This window comes from Manacus vitellinus, unplaced genomic scaffold (genome assembly GCF_001715985.3).
Source record: "Manacus vitellinus isolate BGI_N305 unplaced genomic scaffold, ASM171598v3 scaffold_2_pilon, whole genome shotgun sequence".
NCBI lineage: Eukaryota > Metazoa > Chordata > Aves > Passeriformes > Pipridae > Manacus > Manacus vitellinus.
Window position 1 is genome coordinate 33,054,236 of NW_021940208.1, and position 26,218 is coordinate 33,080,453.

The 26,218-nt window shown below is 44.4% G+C and overlaps 2 protein-coding genes across 2 annotated transcripts in view; one reads left to right on the forward strand and one right to left on the reverse strand.

Moving 5' to 3' along the window:
- The window catches only part of COG6 (component of oligomeric golgi complex 6), a 69,052-nt gene extending 58,396 nt beyond the window's left edge, over positions 1–10,656 (reverse strand). The window contains 4 exon segments of the mRNA XM_025894958.2: positions 1,814–1,827; positions 5,151–5,554; positions 9,772–9,838; positions 10,492–10,656. Of these exon segments, the coding sequence (XP_025750743.2) occupies positions 1,814–1,827; positions 5,151–5,554; positions 9,772–9,838; positions 10,492–10,656 (650 nt within the window).
- Positions 10,657–13,039: 2,383 nt separating this feature from the next.
- LHFPL6 (LHFPL tetraspan subfamily member 6) overlaps positions 13,040–26,218 on the forward strand; it is a 137,760-nt gene continuing 124,581 nt past the window's right edge. Inside the window, exon 1 of the mRNA XM_029961012.1 lies at positions 13,040–13,593. Coding sequence (XP_029816872.1) covers positions 13,209–13,593 — 385 coding nt within the window. The 5' untranslated portion in view covers positions 13,040–13,208. The remainder of the gene's footprint in view (positions 13,594–26,218) is intronic.

Consider the following 26,218-nt stretch of genomic DNA (forward strand, 5'->3'; position numbering starts at 1 on the left):
GAACTCCTGAGGGTACAAGCAGTGGTGTGGCATGGAGCAAAAATGGGACAGCTTCACCACAAAAGCCATTGTCCTGTGAAAGAGCACTTTAGGAATGTTGCTCATAAAAGTTACAAAAAAATATTGATTTTCATGGCAATTTTCATAACAGTATTACAACATCAACATCATTTTACAGGCATGGGGCTCATAAATAGCTCATAACAATTCTGTTTGGGTGAATTTAATGGAACTTTATTGCTACTTCAGGAAAGGTAAAAGTCTTTAAAATGCCAGAAGTCACACTCTCTGGCATCTGTCAGGAGGGTAGCAAAACAACTTCTCAGCAACTCCAGTGTGGAGCTACCTGCTATCTTTAGATTTGGTTCTTTCTGTAAAGTTGACTCAGAAGTGTCATCTGGGCTTGCCTCAACCATTCATCTTTGTGTGTGAGCTCATGCAGCTCTTCCAAAGCCTTGGCAAGATGCCATCAGCCTCAGAGATGCTAGAGAGCTGGTGTGGATAAAAATAACTTATTACTTAATGGCTGACACTGGTTGCAGTCACTGCAGATGAGTTGCAAACAATTTTTTGCAAAGGTCTGCTCATCCGTGGAAGAAATAGATTTAAACCTGCAGTTTCTTGCTAAAATTATCTGGCATCCCTTTCTGGTGGTCAGTTCTGTCTTCATGGCATTATTACAGGACTGGCATCCCCATGACTGGTGCACTGGAAGCAAATAATTATGTCCCTATGGGAAGGCAAAGGTTGTAGGAAGCAACCTTGTTTCCAAACTTTGGTATCTGTGGTGCATATTCGTCCATTTGCAATCTGAAATAGTGAGGGTGGGAGGAGTCTGGGCAGTTCTGCCAAGAAGGGGCAGATTGGTAGTGACTTAACCTGTCCCCGGCCCACCAGCAGGAGGGAGCACAGTGATGGACTGGGTAATACTGGTGTCGCTCTATGATTACACTGGAAGGAAAAAGCACGGTGCTTTTGCTGCTCAGATGAGAGTTTTGACAATGCAGGAGTTCTCTGTTGGCATCTACTGCAGCCGAGTAGGTTAGTTCAGCTGGTGTACAAAATGGTGTCAACAGCTTTGTGAAGCACTCACATTCCCTGGCAGGAGCTCAAGGAGCATTTCCAGCAACCTCCAATTACAGTATTAATTACAAGAGATTATCAAGTTCCCCAGAATAGGCCCCAAGCTTCCTTTGGCATGCAAACTAGCAAGGACTTTCTTGCCCCCATAGGTAAAGCTCTCTTCAGAATATCATAACTCTGAATATACAACACCCATCACTGTCAACTTTCCTTAAACAATGCCATCTTAAAATACTGTTATGCATGCAGAACACATGCTTTTCAAAAAGCAGATGTCATGTTGAGTGAACTGCCAATCTGGAGGTTTTGAAAGGATATTTTATGTTAATTTTGATGATTCTTTCTACATATGTCCCATACATGTCCTTTTATATGATAAAGTCTAGAGTCCTAATACTTCAGCCACGGTAATATCTCAAAGAGAAGCATCAGGTGCTTTAACTAGATTGCAGATTACAGTTCCAACTGGCAAAATTAGCAGATTGTCTTCAAGCAATATATGTGCCTCACTGCAAAAAGCTTATGTCAAGAAGTGCCCCTACTGGCATGGAGTTAGACTGTCCTTTTACTGGTGAAAAAGCAGATTATTTTGCTGCAGTGTGATTGCTGATCCACTGCTGATATAGGGAGCTCTTAATATTAAGTGGCCTGATTCTCTTCTTGTTGTCTTCAACTTGGATATCCAAAGACTTGGAGACAAATTAAGTATTTCTGGTAGAATATATCTCACCAATCTTCTAACACCTAAAAGTCAGGGGTAAAGTCAGTAGCTTAACATCCTATCAGAGAATTAAAAGAAAGGCACTTTCAGAAGACAATCCATCCTAAGGTTCCTACCTAGTCCTCTCCAATGACTGTATAGAAAACTATAGAAAAATATGATGGACTGTTGACTAGACACTTAATTAATTATTTTTACCCCTATTGGTCTGACTGTGACTTTTGACTTCTCTGCAAATAATTCTAAGAGTATGCCCCAGTTAGTGCTGCTGAACTGAAATACTGTATTTGAATCCTGGTGTAACCTCAGGTTCTCCTTATACTCATGGGGGAGGGGGTAAAAAAAACCAGGAGGTTTTACAGTTAAAAAATTAAATGGCTTAGTTTCAAAGCAAAATGATCTAGTTGGTGCCTGTAGGTGTGCGACACACCATCCAGATGTATGTCATTTTAGGTGACATATCATGGACTTGCCAGTTGCAAAGGTAGAACTGCCCAAGGGCTAGTCTAATTTTTTCACCTGAATCAGAAAAACTTTTACATTTTCATTCATAAATCGATGGTGCAGTCTAGTTCATACCTGCTTCTTCTGTTCAGCCTTCTCCTGTGTCTCTTTGCTTCATTAATTTTTTCACCTCCTCTCCATCTTCCCATGCAAATCCATCTCTCAGAAGTATGTGTTTCACTCTATCACAAATATGCCTACTTGGAATTCATTACTCACCTTCTCAGATACCAATATTTATCTATATTTCTTTTAGTGCTATGGGATTTGGACACAATTTCTATTATCGGTAGTGGAGATATGGCAGCATACTACCACAGGGACATCAGCTTGTGTCTGATTCATTGAAATGAATAGTTGTTTTACAAGAGGCTTGAGAGTGAGCAGGAATACATGTGTTGAGCTCCATTCTCCAAAGTGTCAGGCACTGGCTCGAGAATGTGCTAAAGTGCTTGGTGATTCACAGGCAGAGTTTCTGTGTTTTACAAGGCTGAGCCAAAGTTCCTTCATATTTTTCAGTCACTGAAGTTAACAGAAGCCCTCATGGATGGGTATTGCAGCATAAATTAACTTCAGTTGAAGAAACAATATTGTTGCAAAGAAAGAAGAAAGTCAATTCTCATTGCATCAATAAGAGAGGAAGGATTCATTGCCTTCCAGAATTTGAAGGAAGAGAACAAGAATTAATTTCCTTTTGGTCACTGCCTCAGTGCCATTCTGCCTCATTTTTCTCCAAATGGCTAAGGACTTAAGCACTGGGCAGTTCTTTAATATGCAGAGCTAACGCAGAGTCCCCTCTACTCAAAGTGGCTTAGCAAATATCTAGCTTCTCTAAGGCCAGCTTATGGTGCATATTTGAGCAAAGAAATTTTCTTAGAAAAAAAAAGAGAGTCGTCAGTTTAATGAGAAATTTCCCTTGAAAATGGTAAACTGCAAATTAAATGGCAAAAAGCAATTAATTATTGAAATGATAATATCCTTGTAAAGGTTAAGAGGTAATATAAATGAAATTCCTGTGAACACATTAATGGAATTATTATCTTCCCCCTTGTAAGTGGCAACTGTAACGACCTTGCTAATTAGCTTTTTCATTGGGAAAGGGAATAGTGAAATATGTAGTTTTATTGCAAAAGCATAATCTATGACTATGTTATTTTGTTACAACATAATATGCAGAGAACTCTCTCTTCCCTGAGAGGGTTAAGAGCTCTTCCCAGAGAATGAATGGGAGATGAGTGAAGCCCACATAATCCAGGAGGAGATGGTTAGTGATCTGCTATGCCAGTTAGACATGCACAAGTCTATGGGCCCTGATGGGATCCACCCCGGAGTATTGAGGAAACTGGTGAAAGAATTTGCCCAACCACTCACAGTCATCTACCAGGAGTCCTGGTTAACTGGAGAAGTTCCAGCTGACTGGAAAATTTGCAAGTGTAATGCCCATCTACAAGAAGGGTCTGAAAGATGATCCAGGGAACTACAGGCCTATTAGGCTAACCTTAGCTCCCAGTGTAGCAATCCGAAATTCGGATATCATCAGAAAAGGAACTTATTGGATTGTGTGGCAGACCGTGAACAGCAGGGGCTGGGAGAGACTCCTTGCTCTGAGGAGCTTCATCACAAGACTTATTGATATGTGGTTATGTTGATTGGCCTGTCTCCTGCAGCAAGATATGGAAAGACTTTGTGAAACCCCTTTGTTCTCTTCCCCCACATGTAATCCTGGCTATGGGAAATGTTAATCAATTGTGTAATCCCCTAGTTAACATAACCCATCCCATACTTAGCATAACCCATCCTCCTCATTAACATGCCCTGTCCCCAAGACCCTTAAATTGCATTTCGTGTATTCAATAAAGATTCCAGTTTTCACCCCCAAAACTGAGATCATGTAGTTTTGGACCTTTACATCCCAGCAAGATCATTCTGAGAGCCGTTGTGTGGCACATGCAGGACAACCAGGGAATCAAGCCCAGCCAACATGGATTTTCGGAAGGCAGACCCTGCTTGACCAACCTGATCTTCTATGACAAAGTGACCTGCTTCATAAATGAGGAGGAGGCTGTGGATGTTGTCTATCCAGACTCCAGTAAAATGTTTATGCCATCTCCCACAGCATCCTTCTAAAAAAACTGGCTGCTTGTGTTTTGGACGGATGGACCCTCTAATGGGTAAAAAACTGGCTGGATGGCAGGGCCCAGAGAGTGATGGTGAATGGAGCTAAATGCAGTTGGCAGCCAGTCCTAGCGGTGTTCCCCAGGACCCAGTTTTGGGGCTAGTACTGTTTAACATCTTTAGTGAAGATCTGGACATGGGGATTGAGTGCACTCGCAGTAAATTTGCAGATGACACCAGGCTGGGTGGGAGTGTTTATCTGCTTGAGGATAGGAAGGCTCTACAGAGAGGCCTGGACAGACTCAATCCATGGGCTAAGGACAACTGCGTGAGGTTCAATAAAGCAAAGTTGGCATTACAATTTTTCTTTGAATTAATCTGTCCAAGATTTCAGAGGTTCCATCTTCCCAGAGTCCCTGAGATCTGTACGACACTCAGGGCGTGATGGGGAGGGGAGGAAACGAGCTTCCACTTCTAAAATGAATTGGCCTTTGTCCCCAATGAAAGGATTTTCAGCTTTCCTTTCTAAAAACCCCAGAAATCATTAGCCTTATCCTTGGGAATGTGATCTAATAGGGTGACCTAGATGCAAGTGATTGCTGGAGCTCAGGGAGAGAGGGAGCTCAACTCCGGTTCTGTAGGAAAAGGCCGGGGGAGGAACGGGACGCTGCCTTGCATCCTGTTCTCAGATACACCTACTTTAAGCAAACCGTCCTGCTGAAGTTACCGTTGGTTTCTGCAAAGGCGCCTCAGGAGCCTCAGGACAACGGCCCAGGCAGATTAAGAATCCCACAAGTTTCGTGGAGAACAGAAGCAAGCTCTGCTCTCTGCCCCCGCTTTTCACACACACGCCCTTCCCCGTCTGCAGGCGCATCAAACGCTCCGGGGGGACCAGGGCAGAGCCCGCGCCAACCCCGCGGGGCCGGGAGGTGCGAGGCTCCCCGTGCCGCGGGCTCGCCCGTCCCGTCCGCCCCGCGCCCGCTCCCCCCGCCGCCCACCGAGTGTCACTGTCGAGCAGCGCAGAGCGCGCGCCCCCGCCGCCCGGGTACCCCGCACCGCCGGAGCACCGCCACGGCTTGGGCCCTGCTCGTAAACTGGGACCTCCTGCTGATAGCTGATCCCCGACTGAGGCTTTAAAGTAAAAGGAAAAATCTCCTTGGTTATGCACGTGTCGTTAAACAAACTTGGGGCTCAAACGGGCATGCCACGAAGCGTAAGAGAACACGGAGGCAAGCCCTGCTCTTTGTACATTCCCTGCATCTTCTGTGACAGCATCTGGGAAAGACAGACAGATGTTCCCCTCATAAATAAGATGACACTATTAAATTATTTGTATTGGGTGTACATGCTTAGAAAACAGCCTGCCAGGAGATGAGCATTTCTTGCTGGGAAATCGCTCATTCATCATCCAGACGTTCCTTATTTTTCAAAGTCCACTTGGGAACAGTGGAAATTTCGGCCTGAAACCATCCACATGTTTTTTTCTGAGCTTGTGCAGAACTAAAACAATTCCCTGGTGAAAAAGAACAGGTCTGGGACCTGTCACCCCAGAGCTCTGTCACCTTGGCAGCGTTTGTGAGGGCAGAGCAGGCATTCCTCCCTTCAGTCGTAGGGCCAGTGCAGAATAAACCTCCCTGGCCTCTCCCACAACCACCAGGCTCGTCAGTAACAGGACACAGAAGAGATAATCAGTAGCCTAATTTGCTGTAGCTACTATTTTAGAGCCTTGCAAAATGCAGACCACCTGGTGGCTTTTACATAATAGATGATAAGTAATAACTTTATAAAGATGAAAGAACATATGGAGGGTTTATGGCAAGTAATAAAGATTGTTTCCCTTTTTTATTTCATATTGACATGTTATTTGTATGTGCATATAGAGATTAAAAGACTGATGTTAGCAACAACAGCATTATATCTAGTAAGACAACTGTCCTTCAGAAATGTGCCAAGTTCTGTTTGTGAGTTGTCAGTAAGAGAATTAAAAAAAATCGCCACCATGAGAACCACCATACAAATAAATATTAATCATAATATAGTATTAGAATAGAAGAGGAGAAAGGATCTTTTGCTTAGAGCTAACTTTACAGGCCAGGATTCAGGTTTGGATGTAACAGGTCAAAATCTCAGGAGCCTAGTTCTATGCACAGTAGAAAACATGAAATTTGTTTGAATTGGAAGGACACCATATGGATGTATCAGGATCTGGTCACTTGAATTTGTTTTCTTACATTCCTTTGAGAAATTTGCCAGTGTTAGAGTTGGAATTCTCTTTTTCTTCCTGTTTAGCTGATTTTTTTTCTCCAGCTGCTGCAGATTGGACATAATTTCAGGCAAATACATTAATTATCAGATTACTTCCCTAACAGTACTTGTCTGTTTGGTTTTTAGTGACTGTATTTGAATAATTGGGTTGACTTTCTGTTGCTCCCAGTACATAGCCTGAAGTCTATTGTTCTACTTACTCCTTTCTTTTTCATTTAAAATCGAGTACAGACATGACCTGAAGATCCAGTTTTGTAAGACGCTCGGAACCATGTTGGTGTGATCACTCTCTTGCAGACCACATAACAGAAAATGGATGGTGACTTGGAAGATAAAAACCTCTTGATTCTTTTTCTGGTCAAAGACTGAACAATGAGATGGAGGTTTGGTAGCTGCTTCATTTTCCTTGGGGTTCAGGAACATACATATTCTCCTATGGCATTTTATATTGTCCCTACAGGATATAGTGTAATGAAAGAGTCTGTGGCCGAGCCTGGGATGTGTATATTAGTTAGGATTGATTTAGGTACAGTGATTGGATTTTCTGTCTTTATTCTGCTATGCTGATTAGCTCCATCAAATCTGTAGGGCCCCAGCAGCTTAGTCAACAGATCGAGGAGAAGCAAAGTGGTAAAATCTATAAGCATATTTTCCCATCTCTCTGCTAGGGTAGTTTTCTGACAATGTATTCATGGTGTTTGATTCAGTCTGACTTCAAGTGGTTCCATCAGTGGGAAATCCATTGCTCAGGTCCCCTCAACCAACTATGAAGCTTTCTCACAAGCGGATTCTCTTAAAATGCAAAGCACCAGAGTCAATTTTAAAACCAGCTGCTATTTCAGTATAGACAAGACCCTGGGGACCATGTATTTTGTTATTGGTCTGCTCTAAGGAGGTCTCTCTGCTTTTGTGGTTAGAAGAGAGATTGCAAATCCTGAAGCACCACGTGATAATTCTGTTTTTCTTTTGGATAGGTTAGATGTGGATGGAAATATTTCAGCTAACTTTCCCAGTGAAAATACTTGTAAGCACAATGAACCCTGACAGGGGCAGCAAATGCTGATGCAGCTGAAGCATGCTGAGTTGTAAACATTAGGAGAAAAAATGGAATAAGAATTTGGATGTTAACTTATATATACAATGTGTTTAATTTGTTTCTAATCAAAACAAAACTCCTTCTTTGACAGAATGGATTGTGAAATAAAGCTTATTGCCCTGCAAGTGACTAAGTCATGCAGCCAGCTTGCAGGGGCACTCAGAGACAGTTGGCAAGATAAGATGCTTCAGGAGAGATGCAGAATTCAATGTACAGTTTCCATGAGGGAAAGCAGAATGGCAGCAGCTCAGGGAATGAGCAGGCCATATAAGGGAAGTAAATGAACTGCTGTGGAGATGCCATTAGCAAAGCAAACACTGACTTGGGGACCTTGGCATATACCATGGAAGAGATAAATCGCATGAATAAATGCATGCTTGTTTGCTTCTCTGTAGGTTTGCAAAGCCAATTTTACTGAGAAACAGTTTCCATGTGTGAAACAGAAGGTTTTCCACAGTCATTTTAATGCCAAGCTATTTCTACCTATGGCTGATCCCCTCCAACACATGCCTAATTTAGGCATATTTATCACAGTTCCTTTATAACCCAGGCCTTTGGCTAGGGAAAGGACAGACCGGGTCTTTGAACAATTGTGGATTTAATAACAGTACTCAATTCTTCTCTTTCTTTATACCAAAAGCACAATTCAAATGACACAATATTAGCTTAGTATCCCTGTCATTTCAGGTGTTGGTAAAATGAATAGCAGGAGGTAAAACACCTGATTGAATCAAGTGAAGGCATGAGAGTAGTAAACAAAGAGTGTGTCTACAGTCATCAAGAAGTGCATAGCTCCTTGCAGAAGAGGAGACTTGAGAGCTAGTGCACACTTAGGGGTGGAGGCTTAGCACCAGACAGAAAAGTGCTTTAAGGGGAGGATGCTAGAATGGTATGCTGTGGAGCAGGCTCCAGCTCTCAGACTTGAGAAAGTCACACCAGCTCCCTTTCTGTCAGACACCCCCTGGGCACATCCACATTCATGTTTTGGTGTGGATCAAGGGCATGCTTTTGAAGTGAATCTCCAGAGCATACTCACTTACCACTCTTTTTTTTACCCAACAGTGATGAGTACACAAAGCGGATTCAGATGGCACTACAGCAGCAGACATGTGCCAGGAGTGCATCAGATGAGTTCTGAGCACTCATGAGGCTCTCAGTCCATAGGTGCAGGCTGGAGGGAACCTGAAGAAAAAAAACTATGGAAAAGCATAAATATTTAGGTCCTCAACACTATCTGATCAGATCAGATTGACCCACATTACTTGCTAATATAAATGTATACTAGGTAAATATAGCCTAGAGGTGTCAGCTGTGGGTATGGCTGGTTTGAGATTATGCCTTTATTGTCTTCCTTGTGAAGCACTTTACTGCATATATTCTAGCACTCAGCCTATATTTAACCCACTTCTTGGATTTGAAGCCCATGTCCTTAAAGGATATACTTGAAATTAGGATGGAAGAGTCAATCATGCTAGATACTTTCCAATCAATTTCTTATCCCTTGAGAAATCATGCATTTTCAGTAGTGTTCTGATTTTAAGAGTTTACACTATGGGGAAAAAAATAGGAGTCTTATTTTAAAAATCCAATAAAGTAGCTTTGTAATTAAATTCTGAACGTGGCTGCTGTTACTATTAGATGGTGTAAATGTGGACTGAGTACAATAAACCTCACTTTCATTTAGCATTAATAATATTAATGGATGGTATTTAAATCACACACTATGTTCCAGGACTGTAAAAGAAACATTAACAAAGAGATTTTGCATGTCTGGTGCTGACATAATTTAAACCTGGCATAAAAATGTCTTATATCTGAAGAATTTATTCAAGTTTCTGGGCGTAGAGGAAAAACCAGAATAGGATATATCTCTTTTCCCCAGAGGCAACTCCTCCGCAAAACTTTCCCACTTAAGACACTCTGGGAAAGGGCTGGAGCTCCTGTCTCTTCGCTTGACCTAACGCAGCCGGGATGAGCTGCTAGGTACTGTGGTCACATTTACTCTCGCTGTAGACAACTCCCGAACTGTTGCGACGAAAATGCTGGATCAGCAGCTCGCATGCAGAGACAGACACACAGTTCTTATCACACGCACACCATCAGGATATTAGCCCATATTTTCCCATGTAAGGACTGAAGCCTTACCCCTTTCTTTCTAACACTCCTTCTTCGCCGGCTTTTTCCTCCTCTCCTCTCTTGCCCTTTCCTCCCCTCCGTCCCCGACTCCATCGCCCCGCGCACCCCGCACCCCGCACTCAGACGCCGAACGCGGCAGGCGGTGTGGAGCCCCCGGCCGGCCTCGAGAACACGGGACCCACCGCTCCGGCCCCCGGGAGCTGAAACCGCTTCGCCCCACTCCCGGACGGGCTGGGAAGCCCTGGGACCACACCCCCGCTCCGACGCCCGCGGAGCCCGGGACCACCGCCCCGCCCCGTAAGGGCTCCGGGCGCGTGCCCCCTCCCTCCCTGTTCGCTGCTCGGCACCATCGCCCCGGCCCAGTCCGCGGCCGCCGCAACTGCGCCGGACCGCGGCGGGTCCCGCCCGGGGAGGCGGCGGCGGGGGAAGGGGAGGAGAGGCGGCGGGAGTGCGTTTGCTCCCGGGAAAATCAAAAAACGGGGGAGAGAGGAACGTGGCGGAGGAAGGGAGGGAAAGGACAGACCGGGCTGGGGAGGGTCCCGGTCCCGGTCCGCCAGTACTCAGAGCTCACCCGTGCCCTCCGCGCCGGGACCCACTGCGGGAGAATCGCTTGGGGGCGGCCGCCACCCGCCGGCCCCACGCGCCATATGCTCCCGGCAAGCCGCGAAGGCAGCCTCCACGCCCGGCTGTCCCGTAAGTAACCCTTCGCTCCCTGGCACCCGCGCCCGGCCGCCATCCCCTGACACTCCCAGACCCCTCGGCGCTCCTGCTCCTTCCAGACTCCGGCCCTCCCGCACTCCCTGCACCCCCTTCCTTTCTCGAACCCCTGCCCTCTCTCATTCACTGTACGCTGCATCCCTTGCAGGACTCCTAATCCCCGTACCGTCAGAACCTTCTTCCCCTCCGCGACCCCTTCCCCCTCTGCACAGCCATATCCCCGCGATCCCGGACCCCATTCCCCCCCCCCCCCCCCCGGGTTGCTCTTCCCGCTCCCTACACCTAGCTCGGCCAGCATCTCTTACCCGTTGCACCGGATCCCCAGACTCCCCTTCCTTCCCGGATCCCCAGCCCATCTCATCCTCTTTGTCTTCCCGGCATTCTTCCCCTCCCGGGCCCCTGTCCTTCCCATATCTCCCTGCCACCCCGGACCGCTCTCCCTTTCCGCCCCGCTGTTTCCCGGCTCTCCGTCCTCCTCGTCCCCTGGATCCCCTACACTCCTGACACCTCTGCCTTTCCAGCCCTTCCCTGCCCGCATTCCCCTTTCTCTCTCGGACCCCCTTTCCTTCACAGTCTGCTCCTGGACCCCCTGTCCTCACAGGCTCTTCCCCTCCCGCATCCCCTTCCCCTCCTGGAGCCCCTGCACTTCAGCCATCCCTCCCCACCCCACAGCCTGCTGCCCCTCTCGCCCACAGCTTCCCCCTGGCATCACCCCGGCGAGTTTTGGTTCCAGACCGCCGCCTTCCTCGGGGGAGAGCGTATCTCTCCGCCGCCCCCTCCTACTCCCGGAGGGGGGGGAGCGGGGTTTCGGGGCCGGAGGGGCAAGTACGCCTCCCGAGAGAGCTCCCGGGCTGTGAGCTGGCAGGCTGCGGGGAGGCAAAGCTGCTGCCTCGCTGGAGCCGGCGGGGGTCCTACCATGTTGTCCCCTATTTTCAGCCGTACCTCTTCCCCCGATTCAGGGAATGATCTCCCCTAAGTGCCGTGACCCACTTTGGCTTAGACTTTTGGTGCCACGCCAAGACACAGACAGATCCTTCTCTAGATGATGCATCTGGAGGAATGGCGGCCCCCCATGCCTTTCTTCGAAGTTTTTATCCCCAGGGCTTTGGCGTTTTTCAGGTTGAAAGGTATTTCTGAGGATGGGCTATGGGTAGATAGGTGTACTCTTCCTTAGTGGCAGTATAGGCCTTTTTAATATTATAGAGGACACTTCTTTCTTAGTGTTTTAAAAGTAAATAAAACTTTCATGTGGTGCACATGGTTAATTTTGCTTCCAGACTTTCTCTGTGTTCCCTTCTTGTGCTGAAGTCGTATTCATTTTGTTGCCTGTTCATGAATTGGATTCACTGATTAGTGTCTAATCATGCTTAGAAGAAGAAGCCCCTGTAAATAGCTATCAGAATTAATTTGGCAGCAACCATGAGAAATGATCATAAATTTACAAATGCAGTTGGAATAATGATCCAACATGAATTTAACAGGAAATGCACCCCTGATATCTGGGAACAGCGTGTGGGTTTCTATGACAGTCAAATGCACTTGGTCACACTGGTCCTGAGCTTAGAGGCTGGGAGTTGTCTGAGAAGGGTACAGAGGGATTTGAGCTGGGAAGAGGTGAAGAGGTGGGCTGAATGCAAGCAGTAATATTAAGAGAGACCTCTGTGTTTTAATCATGTGCTGCTTGAGGTTGTGTAGTGGTGAATCCAAAGGATATGGCAATGTCTTCACTTACCAGAAGCCCACCCAAAGTTTGGGTTCCTGGCACTTCTGGACATCAAGTGATAAAAGGCTCCTTTTGCACAGGGATGCCAAACAACTTGGAGTGCTGGAAAAAATGTCTCGTAACACTTCTTTTGGGGTGTGTTAATGGGTTTTACCACTGTCACAAGAGTCTGATCTGGAACTACCTTAGGCACTCTGAGTGGTTTTGCACTGAAGCTATGGGGCCAGGTACACATGAATGTACATGTGAATATACATGCATATGTGAAGTACATTCTCCAGGCATTGCAGGAGGAATTTCTGGCTAGCCAAGGATAAACAAGACCTCATCTTTTTTTCTATCGGCACTGGAAAAATCATGATGCACAGTGGGGAAACATGAGTAGGCAAGTACACAGGGAGCCCCTGAAGGTGGCCGCAGAGTGTTCGAGGATGTGCACAGCAGCCTGTGTCAGCTGGGCTGCCTACCACAACTGTCACACTGACCATGGCAGCTGGTACCACTGAGAATGATTGTAGGGTCTCCTTGCAAGGATGGGACAGAAAAGTGACGTCTTATTCAAAAGTCCTGTAGGAAGGAAAAACACTCTAGCAAACAAATACTTTTTCCTAATGTCAGTATTACTAAACTTGTATTTTCTCCCTTTTTTTTGTGTGTTTTGTTATTTAATTAGGGATCTTCGACTTCATGATGGGAGGAAATATCCCCCCGGTTGTTACGATCCGAGCTTCACCCTGTGTGAGGATTTGTCAAGGCTGAGAGACTCTGGATTATCCACAAACATCCTCTAAAATACACGGTTACTTTTGTGTCTTTCCGTCGTGAGGGGTCTTGGAGCAGATACAAAGATGGCCTCAAGCCTCACCTGTGCCGGTGTCATCTGGGCCTTCCTCTCCTTCCTCTGTGCCGCTGCCTCCTGTGTTGGTTTCTTCATGCCCTACTGGCTCTTAGGGTCTCAGCTGGAGAAGTCAGTTTCCTTCGGCACTTTCCGGAGGTGTTCCTACCCGGTGCGGGACGAGAGCCGCCAGATGACCGTGATGGTGGAGCAGTGTGGCCGCTATGCCTCCTTCCAGGCCATCCCGAGTGCTGAGTGGAGGATCTGCACGGTGGTGACGGGCCTGGGCTGCGGGCTGCTTCTCTTGGTGGCCCTGACAGCGCTCATGGGCTGCTGCGTTTCTGAGTTGATCTCCAGAACCGTGGGCAGGGTGGCAGGAGGCATCCAGTTCCTGGGGGGTAAGTGTGCATGCAGGGAGGGGACAGGGGTGTCCAGGCTACTAGTCTGTATGTGTGGAGACTCCCCCGGTGCTTTGGGATGAGGAGAATGAAACTTTCTGAATCAAACTTTCTGCTGGCAAGGGAAACCATTTGGCTCTCTCGACTGACTGAGCTGGTTATCTGGATGCCTGAATGTGGCCCAGTGATACAGTGGCCTGTGGTCACTCTCTTGTGCTCAAGTCCCTATCTGGTCCTTGTATGACCTTTGAGAGTTGTGTGGCAAGTCAACTTCTGTGGGCCAGCACAGTGGTTTTGTGGGCTGTAGTTTCCAGCAGAGCTTAGCTGGGATGGAGGTACCTGGAGAAGCCTGGGGGCTACAGATCCCCATGGAGTATTGTGGTTTGGCAGAGGAGAGGCTGTGTTATGTGGGAACAAGCTCTCTTTCTCCTTCCTACCCCCATTACTGGCAAAGCTCCCTCCACCTCTGCTTTCTGCACCTGTGTGTATCTGGCAACAAGCTTGTGGCCCATGTTTGAAGTGTGGATTGTTTATCCATGGTGGAGGTGACCCACCATCTCCTGGGAGGGGCTGGCTGACCCACACTACCCGCTGATGGTGTCATAGGTTTGTTGACTCCATGGGCTAGACAGTGTGTGGGAGAATTATCTCCCCTCCTTTTTCTGGCTTGTAATTGCATGGTATCTTTATAACTGTGGAGGATTTGAAGAATAAGAGACAATAAACAGGATCTTCAAGCATGGTTTTGTAGGGCAGTTTTCCCAGTAAATCATCACTCTCTTGTCATCAGTGACATGCAGCTCAGTGGCACTCAGTTTTGCCTGCTGCAGGTGCTCCACTGCTCACATGCAACTTGCCCCCATAAGGTAAAGTGTTTTCCTGAGCTTTGGGTGCTGAGGCAGAACATTTGGGTATCTTGCCGTGTCTAGTCCCAGCTAGGTGCCCTGGCTCGTGCCCTGGAGGAGTGGGCTGCAGTGGAACCCTCACCTCTTTCCCCTCCAAAGAGAAGCTTGCCCTGCAAGGCAATCTGGATACATCCTGCGTCTGCAGCTCTAAAGAAGCACAAGACAAAAACTCCACTACTTGTCCAGTTTGGTGTGGACAGCTGGTGCAGGGAGAGGGCCCTGTGCCAAGCCTCCAGCCAGGCGATGCCAGCGTAACTCCCTCCTGGCTGCCAGGAGCCCTGCCTCCAACTTTTTGAGTAGTTTCTGCACTTTAGAGCAAGCTGACCCCGTCACTTCAGCCTTCCTTTAGCTTTGTGACCCCCCGGCATTCCTGTGTTTAATCTGGCTGACAATTTGAAAGTGCAGCAGCTGCTGGAGAGTTAACTCTGTTGGGAGCTGCGGCTTCTTGAAGCCTGCTCCATTATACAGTTCCAGCCAGGCAGCCGGGGGTGGAGGAAATTTTCAGTTCAGTGACAATCTGCAAGCCCACTTGGTCTGACTATTTTCACTTAGAGCCGTCACAGGCTTTAACCATCATCTCTTTCCAACTGCTGTCTCGGCTCATCTGGTTTTAATTTGCGTTTGGCCCCTTTCTTGTGACCGTGCTCTCCTGTGTGCCTGTGGAGCAGGGCTGGCAGGAGAGCTCACAGCTGTTGGCTTACAGCCACCCCAGCAAACACAGCAGCTCCAGTGGTGGGGCCTGTGGGAGGAACCCTGTTACCCCATGAGAGTGGTGTGGGCTCAAGGTATGCACCCTTCTTCGAGACAGGATGGTGGCTTCTATGCCAGGAGCTGAAAGGTCCCTTCAGAACACACTATGGCCACCCCCCGGAGCTTATCCAAGCTGACAAGGCAGCATCCCATCCTGCCTGGAAGTGCTTGTCCTCAGTATGTGTCAATTCAGAGACATATGAATTTGTGATATGAAATGGAAATTGCCAAGAAGTTTGCTTACAGTTCAGAAATTAGTTACACAGCATGTCTAATTTTCCCCTCTACTGGCTTAGAAGGTTGTTCTCGCATTTCCAGCACTGCTGAAAGTGTGTAAGAAATGACCAAAGTGAGAACCCATCATTTCTTAATCTGCTTAAAACCTAACTGTGGGGACATGAGGTAGAGGCCGGGTGGTGAAAGCCAATAATTTGGACAAACTGAAGGGGCATATTAGGGTGAAGGTCAGGTTCTTACATCCTTCATCAGATCCTTAGCTGCTATAAATCAGTAAAGGTTAATTGTTTAAGTGACATGACTATATTCACTCAGATGTCTAATTTAGGCACTATAATTATTATGTTGTTTTATATCAAGATAGCCCTGAGCTGTTCACCTTACTTACAAACAGGCATTGTTCCCTGTATTGCAGTTGTGTGTTTAGCTGTATACCACGATGTGCACTTTGAATGTGCACTCAGTGGCGGTACAGTGATTGTCATTTTAATTGGCCTCCACTTAGAGATCTAATAAAATAAAACCCTCACAAATACTATTTTTAATTGGGGAAAAGAACTCCCACATATCTTTATGTAAAGAAAAAAACTGTGGAAATAAGCAGCCACTGAGTGATGCTATTAATTTGTCCTCTGTGTTAGGACAAGGAGGTGGCTAGATGGTTTCACTTTCTTTTCATCTGAGTTGTCTGCAACAATACTGTGCTGTGGCTCCTGCTCCAGTCATGAAGGATGACTGGGCATAAACCGTGTTTCTCTTGAAGTTAGAAACCAGCATAAAGACAGGCTCCGTGTAGCTAGCTTATGGCTTTAGTGGTGTTTTTTTAATTTAGGATCCAAGTAATTTTCTCAATACGTTTTAAAAACATGGACTTGAGGAGGGTGTAAGCCAATGGACGACGGGATATTATGGGAGGCCCAAGAGTGGGTGAGATGTACAAGCCACTGGAGCTACGGCGAGCCAAAGCACTCCATCATCATGGCTAGGCTTTGCGAATGAAGATTTGGGAAGGGCTCCACCCACATTTTACAAGCATGCTGGTGGCTAAAAAGGCCAATGCGAGATAGACAAGACTGGTTGCAAAAGGCACAGCAGAAAGACTGTTTGGATGGTATCGGCAAGACACAATTCTTTCTGTGTTGTCTTTTCTCTTCCTGCATGCGTTCTCAAAGGAAGCAGCAGCGTTATGGATCAGGGTTGGGTCTGTGGCTTCCAGTGCACCTTATCACCCACCACTTCGTTCCTCGCCTGTCGCTACAGGGCTTTACAAATGTGGGTATAACCTTCAGGCCTGCGCAATGGATTTTTTTAGGTGAGACACAGCATGTGCAGAACTGGACCTACACTTTAATCCTAAGGTTCATCTACCAGGGCCGAGCGAGCTTGGATGGTGGCAGTGAGGTCTTCAGGACGTAGGTTTAATCAGAGTATCCTTCTCTTAGATGGATGGCCTTACAGGGCTAAATGAGCTCCATCTGCCCAGTTTTGGAATTAGAGTTGTCCTTCTCCTAGGATGACTGCCAGAAGGCTAGTGAGCCAAAGCACTAAGGTTGCTGAAACTAACTTACTGCAACGTTAGAAACATTTTTACTTCTGTGAAGAGATGGCAGAGAGGTTTGCTTACCAGAGGTGGCAGGAAAACAGACTGATCCTTTTTTTCTAGCAGTGTGAAGGAGGAATAACTCCAAGTAGGTCAGTGGAATAACACCTGTAAAAAAATAGTGTGCCTTGTGCTACCTAAACAGTGCCAAGGTTTTATGGCTGGGATTTCCCCAACTTGCATGTGGCAGTGAATTCATGGAAGTGAATTATTCATGAGTGCTTATACCATAAATCTGCTCTTCTCATAAAAATTGAATGGCAGAACCTGCAAGAAATTGTGGATCCACGCAGAGTCAGAAGGGCTCTTTGGATATTGCTTGATCTTACATGCTTAGTCTGCATTTGCTATTTCAAGATGATCCTGGCTACAGAGCATACATGTATTTTAAGATGACTGTGGGATGATACATGTTGAGTTTCTGTTCCTACTAGAAGGATTGCATCATAGACTTTTCCTCTCATTTGCAATTATGGGAACTGCTTCCTTTCCATGTAAATGATCATGTGGCAGCTCTGTAGCCATTACAGCAATTGCTTACATGAAAAACAATGCTTTTAGCTTTTTCTGAGGCAATTTGGTAGTGGGCAACAAGAAGTAGCCAATCCCCCAAGGCCAGCCTTTTCTGCAGTGGCTGTCAGTGGTCTGCAGTCCACAGCCAGCAAACTGCTGCTGTGGTGTCTCAGAACATGCTTTCAGGACATCTCTGTTGGATTGCTTCGAAGAGCTGACAACTGAGGTGAAAGTTATGCTGTCTGTAACCTCTTGAGTTGTAACCTCTGTCTGTAACCTCTTGACTCTATCCATGTAGATGGATACAGTCTTCACCGATAACAGCAAGTGCAGTGTTTCCAGCTGGTTTCCTTTGTATATTTGGAAGACTGAGGCATATTTAATGTAGCTAGAACAGATTGTGAGGATGTATCTTTGACCATAAGTATTGAGAACATGACAGCAGGAAGTGAAGTTTAACAAATCTATGGCAAATTGGAGTCTGTAATTATTGATCTTCCTTTCATTGTGCCATGGCAAGTCCATTCCACTTAAATGGAGAAACTAGAAATTTACAGATAGGCAGCTCAGATATGACATACTCATTTGGTGAATAGTTTCAAACTCTGAATGCAGAGCAATGATTTTAAGAACATAATGAACTTAAAGGTTAGCCAATTTTATGGGAGACAGTGGATCAAAAGACACAAGTATTGCAAGGATGGTCCATTTAAAGAGCATTACACTGGCAAGGTGAAGATTTTAATTAAAATGGTCAGCATACAGAAATAAAATCTTCACTAGCTCAGAACTCCCTTTGGCTACATGGGACAGCTAAACCAAGCTCAAAGTGTGGATCCAAGGGAATAGAGCATGACACAACTTGCTGGCGTAGGCACTTCTCTGAACCTGACACTATGGCCCTGATTCTGAGTGTCATGTGAGAAATGAACCTTCTCCCTAATTATGGGGTAACCATGTTGTTTGTATTGTCATTTTTACTACTCATTGATTGCACTTTAGCAAAGTATGAGTTTTGCTATTCCCTTCAGTAAATGAGCGAAGTTTTCAGCAGTGTCTACTCTTCCTCTCCTCATTTCTCTGTTTTGTTTCCCTTGTGTCTCATGAGAGTGCTGAAACTCCTGAAACTATGGTCCTTGAATTGCTGGTTGGAAAATCTGGAGAGCTTTTGAAATACGGCATGATGAAAGGAGCATTTGGTTATTTGAGAAAAAGGGGACACAGATCCTACCAGCATCTGATTTTGTGTCTGAAAAAAAAAAAAAAGTGGCCTTATGGAAAAAGCTCTCAGCAATACATGAAATTGCTGGAGAATCCTTCTCCAAGTGTTCTGTGCCAATAGAGACCATAATAGTTTCCACTACCCATAGGGTGCTCAGAACAAGTGTTTGCTGGGTGCAGAGAGCAGAAAAATAAGATGAGGAGAATGTTGAGTGTGGGGTGATGGCTCTCTGTTGTCTGTGATGAAATCTTAGAGAAAGCCTTTGTGATTTTGGGCTGAAGATTTTAAAGAGACAGATCCAAAGGAGATCTGTAATTTCTTTGCATATTAATAGCTCAATCTGATTTTGCAGATGAGATCGTACTAAAATGTAGGGGACAAAGAATGAAAGACCATTAGGTCATAGCATTGTGGGTTCATGTAGAGAAGCTATGCCTCAAGGGATTTGCTTGGAGAAACAGTTAGAGAAGTAAGAGGAGGCTCTTGGGAGAGATGGCATCACTGAACCTAAGTTGTGTTTCAAGAAATGTGGCTGGCAGTCAAAGACAGTCCGTCATCAAGGGGAACAAAGACAGTCTTGCTTCTGAAAGCAGCTAAGAAAAATCATTTGGGCCTTTGGTGAGAGTAGTTGCAGTTGACTACAGGAACTAGAAGCTCCTGGGAAAGATTTTTGTGCAGCTGGAGGCACTGACCAGTAACCATTATTTTATCTGACAGCTGAAGTGTGGCTTTCTGCTTTCTGCCTGGAAGACTAAGATCAGCATAATTTTCTGCCTATAGGGAGAAAATGTAACTGAGTAGAGCCTTACTGGGAACAGGGAAGATCTGAGATGGTCAAGAGACTTCCAGGAAGAAAACAGTTACCCCAGACTCTTTTGTAGTTCTCCCAAGCAATTTCATCCTTTTGTCCCACCTGTACATATTCTTCCCAGCTCTTCCTCCAATTTGTACCTGAAAAAAACCAGATGTTAAAAAAATGCAAAACCAGTTTTTTAGTTCTTTAATCCTCTTTAGCCTAAAAATAGTTTTTGAAAGGCTAACTTTTGGGGAGAGGCAAAGGAGGGGCATCTGCTTCTGTCCAACACCCAGCCCTCTTCTTCATCTGCAAGTTAGCTGTGCAGGGCTGTTTTGTCACATCTTCCTGCCACTGGATGCAAAACTTCAGTGACTTTGCTATGCTCCTGTAGACATGTCACAGGGCAAACCTCATCCTAGACAAAGACAAACTGAAGGATAGGCAGTAGTCCAGCTTATGTGTACACATATAAAGACATTGCAAGGGAGGCATATGAAAGGAACAGAAGCCTCACTGAGGTAACAGAAGAGCAAACGGCACTGTTAAATGTTGCTAGTGAGTGATTGCATGTCATGTCATAGACTCATTGATTCAGAAATAAAAAAGTCAGCAGAGAACACTGTGACTATTTAGTCTGAGGTCTGCTGTAGCAAAGGTCATAGGACAGCTTTCATATGATTTTGGTTTGAACCAGAGTGTATCTCTGAGAAAAAACTTCTAGTCTGAAGTTAATTTAAGTTTGAGAAAAGCAGTATCTCCATAAGCTGTTCCAGTGGTGAATTGCTCCGATTGCTTTTCTTTGAGATCATTAATGCAAATGTTAAAAATGTAGGAGTAGGAATATATCATTGTAAAAATTATATTTTCTCAAGGATTTTTTTTTTAAGTTGCATTTAGGTTGCTTTTAATCCATTTAAGCTGTGCTTTGTTGTGGTTTCTTTACCAGAAGAACTTGTATAGAAGCTGCTTTCACACCAGTGTTTCACACTAGTTCTCTTTCCAATTTCCTATAGGCATCCACCAGAAGATTTAAATGCAGTGTATAGTTTTGCAGCTTTGTCCTTTTTCAACTTGACTTTGACTTGTTAAACTACTTCCTGTGACTGCTTGGGCCTATGCTCAGTTTCTGCTTCTGTATTCAGATAGAAGTTAAAATATAAGACAAAATCAGGACTGAAGCCTAACTGATGTCGCTCTTAGTTTATAAAGGACATTACTTAGATTCCTACTCTCTTAATTAGATGTAGCCTGTGTTACTTGAATCTTTCCTCAATGCATGGGCCACCAAGTCTGACTGGTAGGGAATCCAAGCTGAAAAAAGTAAAGAAAAGGTGCAGACTTACATTCTGTATATTCTTAAGAGAGGATCCTGTTTCCCATGGTTGTCTTCACCTTGCTCAAAGAAGTTCCCATTGCAGCCTTGCTAAAGACTGCTGCCCTGACAGATCTAACAGCATAGCTGTTTGTGAGATTTTCCTTAAAGAGTCCTGCTGAAGGAGACCTGGTTAGCAAAGTTTGCTATTTAAGCTAACACCAACCATTATGACGAAACAGGTTAGCAAGGAAGAATCAGCATTAAGTGTTACTGATCCTAAAGTACTGAATCAGAAGCTCTGAGGAGGCCATCCCTTCCAGCGAGGTCACAAGTGGTGCAGAGCAAGCAGGGAGTTGTAATGCTGCTGGAACAGAGGAGATATAACTTGAAGAAGACAAGTAATGTGGAGAGTAGCCTTCATACTTAGCTGTCTTTGTTTTTTAGTTTCTATTTCCAGCCATTTCAGATATCTTAACTCTTCTGGTGTTTCAAAATCTTCCTAAAAAAAGCATCAGGACTCTTATGGCCTGCAAATTTTTGTATGTCCTTTGTAGTCAATGACACTTAGTAAAAATTACATCAGTATTTCTATTCTAGAGATAGGATTATTGAGTTGTGACTTTAGTCTCAAGTGGGTGTGGTTCTGAGGATGACTTTCTTCTGTAAGAGCTACCCCAGTGAATTAACTTGTTTATACTGAATTGTGTTTTGAAATACATATTCTTTTAAAAATTATATTTAATTCTAATATAAATTTTGACTAAATACAGAGGAAAAAAAATCCCCATGCAGAGTTTCAGCCTGGAGCAAATTCTACAAGTAAGATTTTAGGTGCTTTGGAAGTACATTTAAAATGGAAATGCTGCTGTATTTGAATAAAAAAAGATGATACTGCTAAAATATTGAGAAGAATCTTTTTACTTGTCTTGTTGTCCTATTGATGTTGAATATAAAAGGGATGTTTTGAATATTGCTGCAACTGTGTTGCGTTTAAGCAGAATTTTGCATTAAGGACAGGATTTTTGATCTAAGAAGTCCTGGAGTGCTGTTTTATTTATCTGTAGAATGAAGTTCAGTTTTCTTGCTTTTTTCCCTTATCCTTTCTTTTATTAGAAAGAAACAATGATGCTCAGCACTTCTGTGGGGCTTTTCATTTCAAAAGGCTTTGCTTGCATAACGTAATGAAACTTAAGAAAACGTGAAGCAGGGGAGCAAATAAACTATTTTGCTGATGTTGAGTTAGAGTAAATTCAGAGTTACTTCACTTCAGATCCTCTACATTTGTTTTGATTAGAGCAGAATCTGGGTTGGAGTTAGCAATTTTGTTTCTGCACTGAAAGATCTGGCTTGTTTTGCTTCCTGAGCTGCATGAGATATTTGAATATCTCTGGGAACTTCATTTAGGCATCAAAATGTTTCAGTATTTTCCAATGCGGGTGAAATCATGTGCCTTACGGACAGGACAAAATTGTTCCCAGTGGTGTATTTTCCAGGATTTTGTCCAGTCTGGTGTTAAATGTTGATGTAATTTGTTGCGTTGAGATTTTTTTCTCATTTCTCTTAGGAAATTTGGCTTACTATGCATTGCACATGGATTTTTTTTCACAGTGTTCAAGCTACATTTTCCTTTCCTTGATCATATCCTTTTACTTCTCCAATACACATTTTTACCTTCTAAGGATTTTTACTTTGGCTTTATGAAGTACAATAAGTGAGTTTTCAAAGCCCTTCATGAATTCAGTGAAGTCAGCCATAGAACTTGAGAGTGACCAACATATTGTTTCCATGCAGTGAGCATTGGGAAGGAGAGTGGTGTAATTAACAAACACAGGAATTATTTGTACAACCAAAACTCCAACCACAGCTGCTTGCCTTGTGGTGGCCATCACGTTGGCTGGCTTCCTGCTCCCGGATTTCCTTTGGCTCTGTGGAATACCTTTCTTGACTTCACTAATGTTAAGCTTTTTATATTGCATAAGCGTGAGCTCCTAAGTGGCATTCAGACCATATGGAGATATGGCCTTAAGTCACAGAGTACCAAGAAAGGACATCCTCTCCTTGCTTTTGGGATGACTCTGTCACCATAAGACATCATAGGTCAGAGAGGCAATATTGTGTTTGACAGATCCCTTCTAGTAGCTTTCCTGTATCTTCTCAGGCATGAAAAATTGGGCATGGTCAATGCACCCTGACAATGCTGCTGCTAAGGCTGATTCACCAGGCATGATTAGATCTCATTTACGTTGTTTGTTCCACTGTCAGTCCCCTGATGTCACAGGTGTATTTGAGAACAGGGGCAGACTTTTTTTCCCTTGCAGACTGGCTTTTCTTTAGAGCCTGACCTGTTGAAATCAACAGCAGTATTCCTCTGTGGAACTTGGGGGAAGACAGGATCTGGAGCTTAGTGCTATTGCTACGCATTGTGTCTAGATGGATTTGGAGGAAGTTGTTGCTGTGTAGCAGTGCAGAGACCTTTATGAATTGCCAGATTCTACCTAATTTCCCAGGTATGGGATATGAATTGCATCAGGAGTAGCACCTCAGAACAAAACTCTTGAGAGGATTGCTGTATCATGAGCCGGGTCCATGTTTGCCTGCATAAGCCTGATAAACCCCAATTTTTTGCTAGGACTGACCACTTTGGATTGATTTGCAGGTACAATTCCTTACTGGGCTAACAGACTTTTATGCAAGCTTAACAGTAGTTTATAGGAATATACAGAAAATGATAATGAAAGAAAGACTAAACAATTACCTATTGGAAATCATTATTTTATCTTGTAGCAGAATCCAAAGAACTCCAGAGAGAATAAGCAGAAAATGCAGGATTCTGATAAACACTGTATAATTTCTATAGGAATGTAAAGATTTGACCCTTTCTTTTGCAATCACTGGTCGGCTGTCTTGCATTGTTTCCCAGTAAAGATGCCTTTGTAATGTAAAGAGGTATTGTTAATTTGAGAAGAATAGTTTTCTAGTAAATGCGAAGGGATATAGAGTCCCTTGCATTGAGGAGAAAGGATTTGACATAAAGCCATGAATGGTCAATCTAGAACAACAAAAACTGTGAGAGGAAATGAAACCTGCTAACATAGTGGTGTATAAGAAATAGCCTTACAACTTCTGAGGAGTGCACTGCCTCACTTCTTCATAAGTTCAGGCTTTTGTCCAAGTCTGCAGCTAACTGCAAGCCTATTTATGAATATATTTTTATTATCCTTTTTTTTTTTTTTTAACTTGGGAATGAACTTAACATTCAGAGCATCACAAGCCATTCAGGTCAGGCACACTATAGCTGAATTCTAGTTACTGGGAGGGGTTACCAGGACATATTAAAAAGTGTTTAGTTTTGGGAACTTATTCAGCGTAGAGTGATTTGAGGGACCTTTGTGAGTGTATGTGTGTGAGAGGAAATTTCCTTGTTTCAGATTTTGTTCTGACTCAGCCCAGATGCTGTTATGTGATTAGGAGATTTAAATGGCATTTGGAGATTAGTACATCTGTCTGGCAAATTTGTACAAACATCCTCAGGTGAACAGTGTTACTTCTGTTATGGTTGTTGTTATAATGTAGGAAATTCTAGAAACCCATCATGATGGGGAAAAGGACAGAGGCAGTTGCTGCTCCAAAGAAGTCCTAACTGAAACAGAGTCAGACTGGGAAATTGAGGGAGCTTTGAGTTTATTGCGTTTTCAATATGATAAGAACTGATGCTGACTAATTTCTTGTGCACCCTGTAGAGAAGTAAGTAAAAGGAGACCTCTAAAGGATGGCTTAGTAACTAATGACAAATGTATTACTTTAGGGGTAAGGTTTCCTCTTCAGATAACCTGTATTGCTCCAAAAGCTCTTTTGCTTCAACTGCATGCTCAGGAAGATATGAGCAGAGGGAGCAGTCAGAGACAGGGTGATGTGTGGAGAAGGAAGCAGGCAGAGGAGAGGGCTGTGGGATCAATGTGTTCTTTGCTACTACTGACTTGCAGAGGATCTTTCAAATGTTGTATGGGTTACACACAGGGAAATATGAAACATAAGGCTTCTGTGCTGTAGTGTGTTTTAGATTTCAAGGAATTCTGACAGTTTTCAAGTCCTTTTTCTGGCACAGCAGTAAAAACATGATGAATGGCACTAAATACTGGATTAAAGCTCTCTACAGCCAAGACAAGCCCCCAAACCATTACAGGCACATTCTGAAAAATCAAGAGGTCAGTGATAAAAGTCAGGACATTTTTGTGAGAAGTCCTTTTACAAGAAACACAATGGCTGTTTGGAGAGCTCTGTTCAGTACTGGAAAGCTCCTCTCTGACTAGAAACTTTCTCTCTGGAAAGTATTCCAGGGTCACTAACAGACCATTAAAAGCAGAATTTGGCTGTTTGGGCCAGGCTACAAGCTCAAGCAGAGTGTGATGTGGAAACTCATCAGTGAGGTAAAGGTGCAGACCCTGAGCCTCTTTGTGTGGCCTGGAGCCAAGGCAAATACCAATGTGCCCTTCCCATCTGTCCCCCAAACTACTGATAACTTCCCAGCTGAAGTAATGAATGTACCTGAAGCAATTTTCAACAAAGATGGGATGCTCAGCTTTTTTGTCCTGTTTCTACAACCACAGTTAGAGGGATCACTCCCAAAACGAATGCATACAGTTCTGTTTGTGAGAGCAGGCTTTTCTTAACACAGTTTCAAAATAATGCCGTTATAATAATTAAAGAGTAAAATGAGTCCTTAACAGGCTGCAATGGAATGATGCTTTGGCAACTGTTCTCTGTGTGAGCACTGGGCCTTTTCCTATGTTGGGTTTATCTTCTATTTCCTGTTCTCTATTGACTTAAGGTCATTCCCCAGGCTATGGAAGGGGACAACACAGATGAAGACAGTTTATGCCGAGCCATTCACAACTCTGTTTAGCTTGTTCCTCTTTTCCATAACAATTTGCAATAAAAACTGTGTCAGGAAAGAGCCCTGTGAGGGCTGGGACAAGCCTTACGCTGGAAATGGCAAATTCCATTTCATGCCACTAAGCTGGAGATCCGGTGCTAAGAACACAGGAAGCTGGGAGGATAAATACTGTAACTTTTCATCTCATGCATAAGAATTGCAGTCTGTTATGATCTAGTGATAGAGAAAAGTCATTCTGCTTATCTCATCTAACATAGTGGCTAGTCTGATTACAAGCTTCCCTGCTTGGCACTTTTTAAAATTCAATTTGGCTGCCTGTGCCCTTGGCACACAGTGGGTTTCATTAAATTTCACAGCAGTTAGTTTTCATTCCCTCTGTGACACCTTTTTATC